The sequence below is a fragment of the Pyrgilauda ruficollis genome, unplaced genomic scaffold (genome assembly GCF_017590135.1).
Source record: "Pyrgilauda ruficollis isolate IOZ18807 unplaced genomic scaffold, ASM1759013v1 scaffold28, whole genome shotgun sequence".
Lineage (NCBI taxonomy): Eukaryota > Metazoa > Chordata > Aves > Passeriformes > Passeridae > Pyrgilauda > Pyrgilauda ruficollis.
The window spans coordinates 7556102-7572156 of NW_024524155.1; the positions used below are offsets into that span (position 1 = coordinate 7556102).

Here is a 16055-nt window from a genome sequence, read left to right on the forward strand (position 1 = left end):
TTCAGGTAAACCAATGAAAATTTATTAAGTGAAAACAAACAACCTGCTGCTATGATGCAGTAAAACTGATTCTATAAGGCAAAAGCAAACCACTACCACTCCAAATCAAATCTGGAAGTAGAAATTTAGTTTTGATACAGAGATACAAGGAGGCAGCTGCAAAAGGAGCCTAAAGAGCCTCCTGTAATTTTAAAGCAAACGAGTCCTTGTGTTTTGTATGAGTTTAAAAATCTCAAGAACTGCTCAAGTCTAACCTCAAAGATGGTAGCAGAGAAGGGACAGAATTGATTTTGATGCAGTGTTTTGTGTAGGTGGTAGCACATAGCTGGTTACTGGAAGGTAACAATTCCAGGGTAAGACATTACGGGCACAATGCACTGGGAAACATAACTAGCTCTATGGAATTTCTCCCTTCCTTGCAAAATCAAACCCTAAAGTTTAGCTTAAAAAAATAAAAATACTGTGTTTGAAGATAGATTCAAAAGGATATTCAAAATAAAGAAGCCTTTAAACCATAGAAGTACATCCTTACAACACTGTCTGTTTCCAAAGCTACAAACTGACTTTCAGCTAAATCTCACATGACCTTAGTACTCAGCAGTTTTGCATCACTGGTCCTCAAATACAATTTAATTCCCTTCAATAAATTAAAAAAGAATCCAAATCAGAAAACCAGAAAGAAGCAAAATGTATATTGACTGCTATAAGAAAATCATTTTATCAATAGCACAAGTCCTAATGCGAATGGATTTTGTGATATTTTTAAAATGGACTGGTTGGCTATATTCTTCAATCCAATTAAGTTAATATCAAGCATATTTATCAGAAATCACAATGGAAAAATTGTCAGCTTTCTTGCTGGAGAAAAACAAGACCCATTTTACAGAAGCATTCTGCACAAATAAAGCGTTTTTAAGTGTTTTATTTGTCCATTTGGAGTGATTAGCATTTATAATCAACAACTTAAATCCACCCCTCAGTGAAAAACCCGACAGCTTGTTATTGCCAAACATATTACAGTCTACTGAAGGGTGAAGAATTACAGACATATAAAGATGAATAACATTATGTCACCATTAAATCACTTACTCTGTTCATAACACTTTAATCCTCCAACATTGTAAATTAAGATTAGGGAAAAAAAAAAATCAACATTTCCAGTGATAAAATACATAGTGTTCAGTACACAATATAACAATACAGTTTATTACACTAGTGCATGAGAAAATTAAAAAAATGGACAGCTCCTTTGGAATAACTGCATCATTGCTGATCTCTCTGCTTTTACCCACAGAAGCTACCAGGAAGTCTCCAAGAAGCATCCAACTACAGAAATCCATCACAGCTAAAATAAATTTATTCTGAGATTATTATACTCATATTACTTGAATATGAGGACCTAAAATTAGATTCTTTCACATGTGGAGTGACCAGTGACATTCCTCAGGAAATCAAGCAAGTAATGAACAGATCTGCATCCATACTTGAAAATTACATGGAAAATTGCCTTTCATTTTTCACCCACTTAAGTAAACAGTTACTTAACATTTGGAAGTCTTCTTTTTTAAAGTATAACTCTTTTTTAAAAAAGAACTCTTTTTTAAAGAGTTTTAAAGTTTAGTGGTTTAAATAATTTTTCAAGGTTACTGGCATGTATGAAATTTCCAAGTATGAATAAGTAGTATCAATACAACAGCTAAAAGACACAACATTTTTACTTACTAGAGAAGGAATTTTAAGAAGCCTTCTCCAAAAATGAAAATGGAAGATCAACATTATAAAATTTTTCCATAAATTATCTCTATAACATTAATTTTATATTAGATGGCAACTTCAAAGACTCAAGTTAACAATTATTGGAATCAGCCTTCAAAATAAAGGGGATCAGAAGAATAATCTCTATAAATCAAAGTACACTGCAAATCTTTTTCTCCAGATGTTGCCTGCTACAAATGGCCTCATACAGCTAACAGAGCTCTGTCAAGTATGTGGAACAACTTGCTAGTCAATTAAACAGGATGTGAATGTGAAAAGTAGATGGACACAGCAATCACATTTCATTAAGGGAATGGACATCATCTTCCTTCAAACTGGCCAACAACAAACAAGAAAAATTCTGGAGCAAATTGAACTGCAAATGCTTGTGAGGAAAAACCCATTCAGTACCTCATGTTCTCAATTAATTGCTTTTTTAATAACACAGTAACTTGGGAAAAAATAAAATGAAGCAACAGCTAAACAGAATCCCTCCATTCCCAAAGATCTGAATTATCCTCTGAATTTCATCCCATGATACCCAGGAAATGTTTAAAAACAAATACTCTTCTGTCATTACCACTGCTTGGTACACTAAATAATTCCTTCTGTGTCCACCAACTGTTACTTACCTTGTGATCAGATTGCAAACTCTTAAAGACAAAGACTGCTTTTTTTTTTTTTTAATTTCTTTTATACCAGGAAGTGATAGTATCCATATCTCCTCTGTGCCACAGTAATATAATAAACTAAACATAATTGTTAGGCTTTAATTATTTCCTATTCAAAGCTCTAAATCCATCAAAAGAGAGAAATGTTTGCCCAAGTTTCTAGGAACAAAAGGCCAGTTTCCACATGTGACCTGACATGGAAATATCCATGATGCAATGTTTTTACTCTTTGTACTATGCAAAAAACCCAATATTATCATCAACAAACTGTAAGTTATGGTATCTTTTCATCCATTTCAACCCTTTCAGTGGAAAGAGGAGGTAGATTAGAAATAAGCCACATGCTGCACTCCCTGATCAGTCATAAGGCACATTTCCATTCCACTGAAAATAGGATATATTTTAGGGCTGGCAACAAAAGTTGAAAGATATAATCAAATGCATTTGGAGAACTGCAAAGTCTAGTCACAGACTGTAGCAAAAAAACAGACAAAACATCTTTTTTTTTACTATAGGAAATCTAGCTACTTTATCCAAATGAAATTTGAGAATGATAGACCTACAAAAGTATGGGGCCCACTGGCTCATAAGGCTTACTGGCATTTAATTTTTTCTTTCACAGTGAAAGCAATGGACGTAATAGAAGAAGTGTTAAAAAATGCAGCTTAGGAATCTGTCTTCTGTTAACTTCTAAAGTTATTTTAGAAGTGAGCTGGTAAGTTAAGATGTTGTTATTAAAAGATATTTCAATCCAAGAATTTGTTTTCATCATTACCTAGAACTAAAATTTACCCCCAAAAACTGAAGGGCAAAAACCCACAGCAATAGGAGATAAAACTACAATAATGTTGATATCTACTCAAGTAAACCTTTAACAAACACCACGGACCGAATCCAGACTCTTTGCCAAGAGATCAATCACAGTTTAGCACTCAGCTCTCCTCCAGTTTGACTTGGCTCTCATTCAAAGTAACATGAGAACCAGGTTCTCCAAATGCCAAAGCCACCTCAGCAAGCTTCAACGTGAAAGTTGTCAAACTGTGCAAACTCAAAGGAGCGAGTTCCGAGGGCAGCCCAGCCGTTCCCCGGGTTGGAAACGGTGACATTCTCCCAGAGTGGATAACCATTCAACAGTCCTGAGGCCGAGTTGCCCTGAAAAAGAAAATGTTAGCTTTGTAAAATCCAGGGTCTGTGTAGACACTGAGCCTGCTCACATGGGAGACAAGACAAAGCAGAAGGATGTCAAGTCCACTTTCAACTACATTTCACACATTTTTTCATGCAGAGATTCATCTAAATATTGCATAGAACCTTCTGCTGTCTATCAGCTCTGTGGAACAGATCTAATGCCTTTACAGTGAACACATTAAAGGCTCCTCCTCTCCTACTCACAGCTTTGTTAACTCAGTGTAGAATCTGAAGGGTAAACTGGTTTTCCTCTTCCTTGATTCAGACTCTTTCAAAACAGCCCAACCTTTTTAAGGTGATATGATACACTTGGCACTGCTTCTGCAGAATGAGGCAGAAGTCAAAAGTAAAGAAAGATGTAATTTAGTAATTAAGCTGAAATAAAGAGTAGAACTTTCAAGTGTCACTGAAGCCACTTCAAGATGTTGAAATTCAAAGCAGTTTCAAGAAAAATTACAATTTATCTTTTGTGTGTTCCACTTAACAGTATTTAGAAAAAAGTACTTCAGCTTACTTGTATTTCTTAATCTGAAAGACACAGGTAAAAGCAAGGAATGTCTTTCAAGGAGTCAGCGTAAGAATTATTTAAAGATGGCTCTGTACTTCGATCATTACACCAAAGACATGCTAGGTACAAAATACTTTAACAATGCAGACGGAAGTTTGAAGCATTGTAATTTTAAAATTACCAACACTGTTTGTAGTTTTAAGTGATTAATAACCAAATTCACATGTCTTGGCCCATTTTACAGATGGCAAACACTGTCATAAATGTAAGTGTACCAAAGCCAAAACTAAACCACATTCATTTCAGTGAATGCCTTAGGTGCAAATGTCCCTTTGTATCCAAATGTGACACTACAAGAGACAAAAAACAGCTTCTAATACTCAGTGGCATTCTAGCATGAGGGACTCAGTGCATAATTTTAAGAGTTACCTTCAGTAGTAAAAATTCCCAGCCAGGATTCCCCACATTTCAAGCCAGCTGGAGTTGCAAAGGTTACATTAGACAAAGGGAAAAGGCACTCAGAAGAGGAACTTAAAGCCTTTTAGGTGCTTGCACAATGACACACCCATCAAAGCACACAGGGATATTTAAAGTACAGTTTGGGGCTGCTTTCCTCCCCAAGCCACTATGGTTAAAAAAGGTGAAGTGGGAAGGAAGTAAGGAAAAAAATGCAGACAGGCTCCTCATTAACTGCAGCCCATTTATACAGTAAGACAATGCCTGTGCTCTTCCAACACAGTAGAGAAAGAACTCAGCTCATCTGAGTTTCCAGTCCTTTACTAGCTCCACATACAAGGCCTTAGCCTGCAAAGGGAATTGGTGGGAGACAGATTTGTAACACAGCCTACCTTAGTATTTTACTGATCATCTTAAGAACAGGGAGCCAGGCCACCACCTTTCCAGCAGATAAATAAAGAGACTTGCCTCTCTGACCTTTCTACCTCCAGCTTTCAATACAGCTTTCCAGTTATTTTCCCATACCTTCTACAGATTCTCAGGATCTCTTTTACAATACAGGCAGCAGAACTTGGTATGGCATTTTAATATTGGTTCAATGTAACAGGCATTGTTTCTGGTTTTGATAGGGCAAACTAATGCAAGTACACCATCAATCGTATAGCACAGCTTTTTCTAAACCATTTAGGACTGGAAGTTTCATAACTGGTTTTCTAGCTTTTTGCCTGCATCCTTACCTGAATGTTCAGAGTAAGTGTGTGCCATGCATTATCCCGGACACCAGCAAGTCCTTTCATTAATATTTCTTTTCCAGCTGCAAAACAAGCTTAAGTTAGCAAAGTGTTACTTCAGCTCTTTGCTGAAACTGATAAATACCAAGCCAGCGAAAGGATAATAATATCTATTTTTCAGAAGTGTTCAGGATTGACATTTTAACAATTTCAGTTGCAGCATGGAAGGCTTAATACGCAAACCTGGACTCTGTACTATCAGTACATTCTCCTGTTTAGCCAGAACTGCTTTCTCACTGAAATCCTCAATGCTCTCAGCAATTTGTCATGAGATGAGGATTCACTCTATGGACAGTACACGTTCACAAAGGGTGATAGTAGCTATTGCTCTGCTCATTCTATAGATCTTCTTGTTTATTAATTGTTTGTAACTATTTTAAAATCACAGGATTTCAGCTGCCACACTATGATGTTGCTTAGTTCTACCCAAAATTTAAGCTAAGCAAAAATGGGGTGTGATTGACACCTGGAGGGAAAACAAAGACCTGAAAAAAATTAAGTGCTACAAGTCTTCATTTATTCAGTAGACAGTTTTTACAGCAAGATAATTTAACATTCAGGCTCCCTTCTAGAAAAATATAAAGATGACTGAAAATATCTGTACAGAAAAAATTATCATATTGTGTAACAAGAGTCTCAGCCTGAAATAATGAGGTGGTTGATCAAAATCCACTCATTTCATTTAGGAAAAATTACTTCTGATAGCCTGAGAAACTAATCAGGTAATGTTGCTAGGTCTTACTACAAATAAAAAATTGAGTCGATCCTAAACACAAGTATGTATTTCCATACAGCTGAGACTTAAGTTTTTATGGAATTACACATTGCAAAGTTTCCCTAGAGAACACTGATATGTTAAGAGAAGCTATGTAAAACCTTTGTTATGCTACCTGTCTATGGTAGAAGTGGAAAGGAATACAGGAATACACACACACACACACAAAAAATATATCTTATCAGATATACTCTAGATCTAGAAGCTACATTTGACTCATCAGAAACTATTGAAAATTTTAATATATACTCCTAAAGTGATAGGAAATGCCTTTAAACAACTAAAGAGGCCAGTACCTGTCAAGTGCTCTAGAGATGAACACACAGGAATGTTAGAATCACAAGGAGAACATGTCCTCACTCCACTGAGCTACACTAACAGGAGGATGAATAATTTGAGGAAACAGGAGGCCACTTATGATCATCACTTAAGCCAGATGGAAGTACAGTGACTTGAACTGCTCTCTAAGAAAAGCCATTTCATGTCAATCGGGATTTTTTTTTTCATGTGTAGTTTAAGAATACAGATCAAATCTTTCTGTAATTAATATTGTATCAGAGTATTTATAAAAAGCAAAATAGTTCATATTTGCTAGTGTAAAACAGACTTTGTAAGTGGAAAAACAAAAACTCCAGAAAGCTGAGCCTGAGAAATGGGCCAGCCAGTAGCCTTCAGATGCTTTCTCCACATATGAAAAGTGGCCATCATTAGAACCAACAGGTTAAATTTATAGTAATGACAAATGAAGTTTAAAATCTGAATGTTACCTATTTTCATCAAAGTTATCAAAATGACATGTCAATATGCCAGCATCCCCTTTTGCAAAGAACTGCTTACCTAGGTCACCAGTGACTCTGTAGGTGCCATCTGCAAAAACCCAGAAGAAAACTCCTTTGGAATGTCGCACATATATCCCACCATTGTCAACTCTTCCTGCAATAAACACGCCTCCATCACGAGGTTTTTCTATGTAGATGTCACAAGTGACTGTCACGTTTACCCTGTAAGAGAAGATTAGTGTTTTAACAAGGAAGAAATCCATTTTTTTGAGTAGGCAGTATTAGAAATTATTTGATTTTCTAAGATTATACTCCAGCTCAACAGTAAAGCACTGTGTTATGCATGCAATGAGAGCTGTAAAGAAGAATAAAGCAAAGTAATACCAAAACCATCAAATAGCACCCAGAAAATTTACACAACTTCCTCCTCCTCAGAGCTGCACTACAAGGCTCTTAACCATAGAAATTCTTTCCCTCTATTAATGGATCTACATCCCATGTCTGAAAGCACTTGCAATACAGATACAGCCACAAGGTCACCTAATTACAAAGTAATAATTATCTATAATTATTTACAGAATGTGAAAAGACTCTGTGTGACAGCAGCTCAGCTGATACCTGAATCAGAGAATATCTATTCTAGCAACTTGTCTTCTCACCTCTAACATAGTAGCAAGAACGACCTGGGTTTTCATTCTAATGTAATGCTCCAGATTCTTGAATATATAGTCATTACACAAAAAAGATTACTTTCTTGCCTCCCCATTTATCAAAAAAGAGACCCCCAACATTTCCCTTACGCCATTATAAAGAGACTCAAAGCAATACAGCAGTATTACACAGTAATACTTTCAGAATATATCCAGATTCAATAAAACCATCAGAGAAAAACACTAACAAACCCAGGATAAGCGAGCAAAAAGCTTTCACGTGCACAAGTTTAAAATCCAAACTAAAACCAACTAAAAAATCCTGAAATTGATTCATGATAAATTTCCATTGACAACTGAAGTAAAGTATCATCCTACAGAGAAATTTAATGCAAGATTGGCTCGGAATTTCAATAGAAGGTGTCCATTGTTGAAAATATCTGCCAGGGACAAGCTGAGTCTTAAACTGAGGATGAAGCAAACAAACTTGAGGGCCTGAAATTGAGGACTAGCATTATAAAAAGTTAGAGACCAGTAAAACCTGAATAATCAACTGAATATTCAGGAAGCAAGCTTGGTTTTGAAAGCAAGATGAAGACACAGAAAGAAACTGAACGAAAACAAAATAATAGAAGTTTTTAGGAATCTCAGTACAGTAATTTAAAAATATGTCCTACGTAACTGTTCTAGGAATCCCTGAGTATAATTTACTCAATGAGGGAAAGCTGATAGGGAGACATATATAGGGAGTTATAAGGACAATATGAAACTTTTCTTAACAGAGGGCTGCAAAAGAAAACATCAGATAACTGAAGAACAACTTCCAAGTACAAGAGGGTGGTATTCTTCCAGGCTTTGGATTAAAGTGATCCAATCACATATCCAGACAATTAGAAGTGTGAAGCAAGTTCTGAAAAAGCATTTGCCAGATCAATGATCCAATTAAAGTGAAAAAAAAACCTGACAAAATGGCTATTTTAAAGAATGTATCAAAAGAATTTAGATTAGGCCTCTAAGCAGAAAAGAAAGCTTTTAGCATTAAGTTTATTATTACTATTAAAATTATAATTAGTTAACAGGCTCTTTCCCAAATGCTTATTAATTTTAAATAAATATTATTCTAAAATATGCTGCTTGATTCTGAATTGCCATCATTGTAACTCCTAGCAATTTTTTAGCTCTTAGAAAGAATTACAATTGTAACCACACATTAATCAAAGCAGTAAACTGCAGTTACTTTCACCCAGAAATAAAAGTGGTTGAAGTAGGATTGGCATCAAATCCACACAATTCTAGGAACTGCTCAGAAGATGGCAGTCTCCAACAAATACAACTGAAATATAAATGAAATAGTCTGAGAGTTATGAGACTGATCAAACTCCTAACAAATAACTCAAAATACTGTAATTCAAAATTAATCATTTTCTTGGTCCAACGTAAGGAAAAAGAAACTCAGGGCACACATTGGTGTTTCTAGTATGCCAACTCAGATCCATTAGTGTAAAATATTAGCTTGAACAAATATGCCCAGAAGGACATCAGCAAAAAAAAGCCATTCTAAGACAGTGTAGCATTAGGCTAAACAATCATGAAATGTGGTGGACTCCCCATTCTTTAAGAGTCATTTAGACAGACACAGTTGACCTTTGGCCCTGAGAAGGGCTCAATGACTTTTAGAAGTGCCTGAATCATCATTCCTACAGGTCTACAGAGAATCTGAAGGCAAAAGCAAAAGCCCTCTGTCCAAGAGAAATGAGGCTTGAGACAAATTAACTGATCGTTACTCACACTAGTGAGGAGGACATTTCCCCAAATGTCTCTACAAAAGAGTATTTACATACCACTTAAAATTTCCTATGACACTGATGGTCTGGTCTGCATCAGAAACCCAAGTGATGGGCCGCTGAACCACCACCTGGCGGAGTGTGAACACATGATCTCCTGGGTCAGAAGCATTTACAAAGTATTCAAATACACCTGTCTGATCTGCAAAATTTGGGGCTTCACTGAAAGGTGGATTACCTGTTCAGAAAATAAAATACACATCAACTCTAAAATATTCTTTTTCTTCGGTGTACTTGTTTTCAGAAATTTCCCCTGAAAATTTTCTCCAGATTTTTGACTTGCTATATCAAAGCAGTCCCCAAAATAGAAGTTTTTTAAGCAGACACCAGTTTTGCAAACACATGAACACCAGGTAAGACATGAAATTAAATAAACGTCATTGAAAGCATAAGGTGTACACTCATACAGGTGCAATTTGTTGGAAAAGCAGGTATAAATAAACAAAAGCAAAATAGATCTTCAGGCTACATCATGTAGATGACTCAAATAACATAACTTACTGCCCTCCTACATTACAAATACATCTGTGTGAATGAAGTTTTGGGATAAGAGAATTCTGACTTACGTATGTTGAAATCATCACTGTAAATGGAAGGAAAGGGTTGAGGAGGAGGCGGCTCTGGGTAACCACATTTCCATCCTGTCTTGAGTGTGGTTAAAGTGTAGACTTCATCCACATTTAGGTCTAAAGAAAATCTTCCCTTCCATACCTGAAATTGAAGAATGCTCAAGCTGCAAAATTTAACAACTAAATGACAAAATACCCAAGCTCCTGAAGTAAAGAAGATCCTCTGAAGTCCTGATTTAAGGCAAAAATCCCATCTTCTTGCCTCAGCATTTAAATATCTCTGGGCTATTTTTAAAACTCCTTTTCCCCAAACTCGTTATTACCTCCAGGTACGTTTGTACACAGCCAGTGTACAACAGTCAAACAACAGTGTAGTGTAGTCATACAACCTTAAAGCACACCCTAAATATGCAGCTTAAGCATGAAAGTTGAGAAGTTTCACCAAAGAGGGAAGACACACCTGAAACTGCAGAGAGACTGATAATTAAAACTGATCAACTTACCTGCAAAGGATTGAGTTGCTGGAAAAGACTGGAGTTTCCAAATTCGAAATCAAGTCTAGAATGCCACACTTGAAGGGTTTCTACCATATACTACAACGGAACACATCATACAATTTAAAACACAACAACAGCAAAATAAGCAACCTTGAATACTCAACTCAAGAAATACCAGTCCTCTAAGGGTGTCTAATTTTTGTTACTTTAAAGCTGTTGATCACATTAGAGGCCACAACTTTATTCATCTAATCATTACATATGCCTTACATTTTTATAGATTATACATCAATAAGGCAATACCCTAACAGGCCCTAATGTTTCTTATAAAGACAGAAAGCACTGCAAACACAGACACAATCTTTAGCTTCTCTATCATCAACAATACACCTTGGATACAAGCTCTCTTCCAAGAAGTAACCAGACTGAAATAATATCCCACTAGTTTCACTTTTATGAGGCCTTCTGTCTAGTTGCTAGCTCTTTGGTTTTAATTTTTGATCAAAGTATTTTGCTTACATGTCTCCAGCCTTCTGCTGGAGCAGCATACCAACAACATTAGTTATCAGATTTTAATCACACCTAACCCCTATGATTTCTTTTCAGTTACCAACATCAACAACAAAGTAAGAGACCTAGAGCTTGATTTGGATAAGCCATCTGATACTTGCCTAAAAGGGAGCCGTGTATCCAAATTGACACTAAACTACTTTTCCTAAGTGAACCATTTTATTGTCAAAGGTATCATCCAAATTATCTCCTTCTAAAGGAAATTACTGCTGCCAAAAAATCAAAATCAAATTCCAAATAAGTAACTGTCAAATTCTGAGAAGGAATCATCCAAATCAACTCACAATAAACTCCAGTTTACACCATGAAAGTATTGTTCACATTTCAGAGGGAAATGTACTTTAGCGAGATTAAAAAATAGAACAAACAAATCAACAGCTGGGAGATTCCCAGAATACCTCTTCACAGGATGCAGCAACAAAATCTACAGTATAAAATCAACTACAGCTATTCCCCTGAAAATTAACTGATAACTAGAAAGGCCATGGCTGTGCCAGCCCGACAAACTATGTCAGCATGTCAGAGCACCCAGCCTTGGAATATATTCTAAACAAAATTTAGTTGCATTTCTGTCCTATGAAATTTCTTCTTCAATATACAGATGATTAGACTGAGAGGCAGCAATTCTACAATTTCAGTTATGACACTGCAACCTGTAATACTGACTTGCATGTATTTGATTATGAATGGCAATTCATCTTACAAGGTTGATCACATGTATTCAAGATCTACTTACAAATGACCCTCTGAGGTAGAAAGTTGCTCTCTGAGGTATGACATTGAAATTTGGCAATGGAGGCCTGATACATTTAGAATGATTATGACTCTGAAGAAAAAAAATAAATGTAACAGAAGAGACACACATTACTGGAATGCAACACACGGCAACATTCATTAAAAACCTACAGCATAGAACTGAAATGAAAAGAGCAGTAATTTATTTCACTGTTATCTTAATAGCTGCAATTGCAGTGTTTAATCATTTTATTCTGAATACAGATTTTAAGAAAGCACATGATATAACTTCCTCACAGTATGTCATCCAATTAAAGCTAATGTGTAATAAAAGGACAAAGATGGCACATATACTGGCCTCCAGGAAGTCTCAACAAGGTATTTGAACTTCAGATAGAACAAACAGCCTCTAGTGAACTCACTAATAAAGCTACAAGTATCAAAGAACATTCACAGATACCAAACTACGTAAATCAAGACAGGTTCTTCATAACAAAACATTTGCTGTAACTTTTCTAGTCCACTGGAATTGCTGATGCACATACCATAGTTTCAATGATGATGGTAAGGTTCCCTAGGCCATCTGTCAGAGCTACAAAACTGCCACCTCCTTCTAAGTGTCCATCCACTTGCAAGTATGACCAGCCTGGCTGAGTAAACTGTGTGGTGTGTGCTGAGACAAAAATCAGAATACAATAATTAAGACTTAATAGAAATGGTAACATTTGTAGGCTTAATTAAATCTCTTTTTTATACATGCTGACAAAACTGAAACCTTATTTGGGGAAGAAAGTAATAGAACTTCCAAAACAAAATTTACCTATGTAAGAGGAAAGATTAAAGAATTACACTATGGGAAAATTAAAAATATCAACACTGGCAGACAAAACAGTTAAAATGATAGTAATTATTTAGACATTAAGCACAAACGATATATGGTAGCCATGTATTTGAATATTCATCACAGTTCAGATTTTTCCAAGTTTTTTTTTCTTTAAATATAATAAACATTTCTTTTTAACAAATAAATGGCAGAGAAAGCACAGATGGGCAACTTTATGAGGAATAACTAAATAAGCAGGGTTTTCAGAAAGTAAGTGAAACTATCAAAGAAGAATATGACCCAGATCATGAAAATCCTGAGCAACATGGACACAGTAAGAACTGCTCAGCTGTTCTATTCATGGGAAACTGTGACCAGTTTTGCTTTAATGCTTTTACAATATAGATAACTAGCAGAAGAACAAAAATTAAAGCATTTGTCTTGTTCCTCCTTCATGGCACTGCATAGTCGCTCTACAGAACTGCAGCAAAGACAGTAAAATATTACAGGACTACAGAGTAGCCAGTGAATCCGTGTGTCCATAGACACTACATGAACATGCTTCCCTTTCCCAAGCTCAAGGAAATGCTGATTTACACAAGACAAGAGTGTCAAGCAGGGAAAAAATACAGAGGTTCTTTGTTCCACTTTTGCAAACTGCAAAGTACCAAATAGAATTGATTGATACTCAAAGATTAAAAATAAAAAAGGGAAAGGAAACAGGAAAGCACATTAACCTTTACGGGCACTTCAGATCAAAATATTTCAATAGTAACAGCTATAAAGGCAGTAGCTTATTACTTTCTGATACAGTTAAAGGTCAAGTATAAATATTTCCCTTACTATTATATCTTTGTGCTTTCTATTGAAATGAGATTATTTTCTTCTTTCTTAATGTATTCACAAAACTGTCCATGAATCAACCACAATTTGGTACAAAAAATAATCCACATAAAAACACTAAAAAAATAAAGGCCTCGGAAAATACAGTGATGTTTGGTGTCAGATCACCAATTTATAATTGCAAGATTTTTACCTGTAATCCAGATAGGAGATTCAACTTTATAGTGGCCACTCCACGGCTCCTGTGCTGTCATTAATCCACATCTACCAAAAGGCAGCTCCTCATAATAACTAGCCACCAGGTTCCATGCAATTGTTCTGGAAGAAACACAGGTGTTTTCTCCATTCATATGGGTAGTATTAGATTAACTTAGTACAAGAATCCATTCCTCCTTTTTCTCCAGCATACAATGAAAATAATTTGGGAGGTGGAGGGAATATCTTTCTAGCTAAAAGGAAAAAGAAAACCAGCAGGAGAGGAAAATAAAGCAAATCAGCAAATCAGTGTTGAGAAATTCTTCCAAAACTGGTGGTAAATTCTCTGGCTAGAGCACCACAAAAAGTTTTACATTAAAAGAAATACGTATTGAGGGTAAAGACTCCATTTGTTTGAGGTTTTTTCCAGTTCTGAAGGGAAAAACTTTTGTTAGCAAAGTCTGCAGCTTTTTGCTGAATGTTGTTTCATTGAGGTTTTTGTGATTGCGTGGTTATTTCTGTGCATGGTGGTAGTTGTTTTGGGTGGAATTTTTTAGGGTAGCAGTTAAGTACCACAAAAAAAAATAAAGATCTTTATCCATATAAGTAACAAATAGAAAACAACTTTAACCAGCCAACCTCAAGGAGTTGTTTGCTCTATCCTGACAAGGATAATCACTTCACGCGCTTTGATTTGGGCTTCACTGAAAACGCTTTGCAAGGACTTTAAACTTACAGACCTCTGGGCCTTAAGTATGGAAATACAGCTTAACAGAGCAGTAAAGCAAAAGGCAAAAGCTGTCAATCTGTTTTGCTGTTGCATACAGGTGCATACAAAGGCCTCATTCTAAAGTCACTGCCACAGACTTATCACTCTATACATACATAAAAAAGAGATCCTGGAATCCTACAAAAACGTGACCATAAAATAAACAACTGTTGAATTGTAAATTCAACTTGCTCACATCAGACCTGTTCTGTTGATTCAAACTTGGAAAGAAAAGTAGGAAACAGCTTCAAAGGAAACAAACTTAGCCGAAAGATAAGCTGCCTTTCGTCAGAAAGATTTTGTTTTCAGTATTGAAGCTAAGATAACTTCACTGTTGGACATCTGGACTTGGAACTATTCTACAAAATACAACACATATGCCTTGCTGTTAGGCTGCAAAAGAAATGGGGCATATATAATTTGAAAGAGCTTGGAAAACAATGGGAAAAGACCCCAAATTAAGACATTAAAGTATATGAGGATTAAGAAGCAAGCAGAATGTTCAGGAATTCATGCAGGAAATATTCATCTGTTTGAAAATTTCAGCTTGCAGAAAAGACAGAAGATTTTTAGAAATAAGGTGACTAAAGAAATTCCCTTTTACAATATCAGTAAATATTTTCTGCAGTCCACTTGAAGCAAGAGACAAGAATATTTCTCTTTATTTTTCCAAAATGAAGTTACAAAGCATCTAAAAGCTTTGAACAACTTTGCTTACATCTTGACGCCTACATTTTCTTTAATCAAACTTTTTCTTTCAGATTACCAGCTGTTGCACCAGAAACATCAAACTTTATTTTTTATTCTTTTCTAAACCTGAGTTATATAATTTCCCAGTAAAAAGACTATTTTTCTTACAGTTTTCAGTTTGGAAAGAAAATGTGCAGAAAACAGTAAATTTATCACGCATGTTTAAGAATGGATTCTGAGAAAGAAGTGGTATGGAAAAACTAGATAATTACATCTGTAATTATCTGTTTAGCTAAAAACAATCTGATAAAGACCTAAAGAGAAATATGATCAATTAGTTTTATTGATATTTTCCTCCAATGTTACCTCTTCGTAAGAACATTTTCCTTTCAATAATTATCATCATTCTCAAAAGCATCTGATATGAACTGAATAAAGCCACTGCATAAACTGCATAACCCCATCAAGTGCTGGGGAATAAGATTACATTGCAACTTGTGGGACCTCTACTCCAGAAAGAGGTCAGAACAGCAGACTTCCTGTCTTACAATATTTGAATTCAGACCACATTGGGGTAACTTTCAGTTTACCTGTTTTCTCACCAAAGCAGATGGATGTGTTATACAGCACTTTAAATTATTCTTACATCCCAAGCTGTGAAGTAAGCAACAGTGCCCAACACTTACGAGGTCATGTTTCCATTCACGTAGTTTTGGTTCAAGATCCGAGCCCAGCAGCCTGCACCAACATCATTATTGAAAGTACTGTAATCTTCTGATGACCACAGTTTCTTCCCAGTTAATATGGCATTTTTCACTGTTTTTGTCCCAGGATAATGAGCCCTACACAATATTTTGAAAAGAAAGAGCACTTAGTAAAACGAGAAAATAAAGTTTGGAAGTACATATAGCAGCTATGATTCACTTCCTTCAAACTGAAAATGAAAG

At 35.7% G+C, this 16055-nt stretch overlaps 1 protein-coding gene across 1 annotated transcript in view; it reads right to left on the minus strand.

Moving 5' to 3' along the window:
- Positions 1-905: 905 nt before the first annotated feature.
- The window catches only part of GALC (galactosylceramidase), a 31542-nt gene continuing 16392 nt past the window's right edge, over positions 906-16055 (minus strand). The window contains 10 exon segments of the mRNA XM_041472080.1: positions 906-3578; positions 5316-5392; positions 6982-7145; positions 9415-9595; positions 9984-10128; positions 10490-10579; positions 11790-11879; positions 12334-12461; positions 13648-13772; positions 15795-15950. Coding sequence (XP_041328014.1) covers positions 3435-3578; positions 5316-5392; positions 6982-7145; positions 9415-9595; positions 9984-10128; positions 10490-10579; positions 11790-11879; positions 12334-12461; positions 13648-13772; positions 15795-15950 — 1300 coding nt within the window. The 3' untranslated portion in view covers positions 906-3434.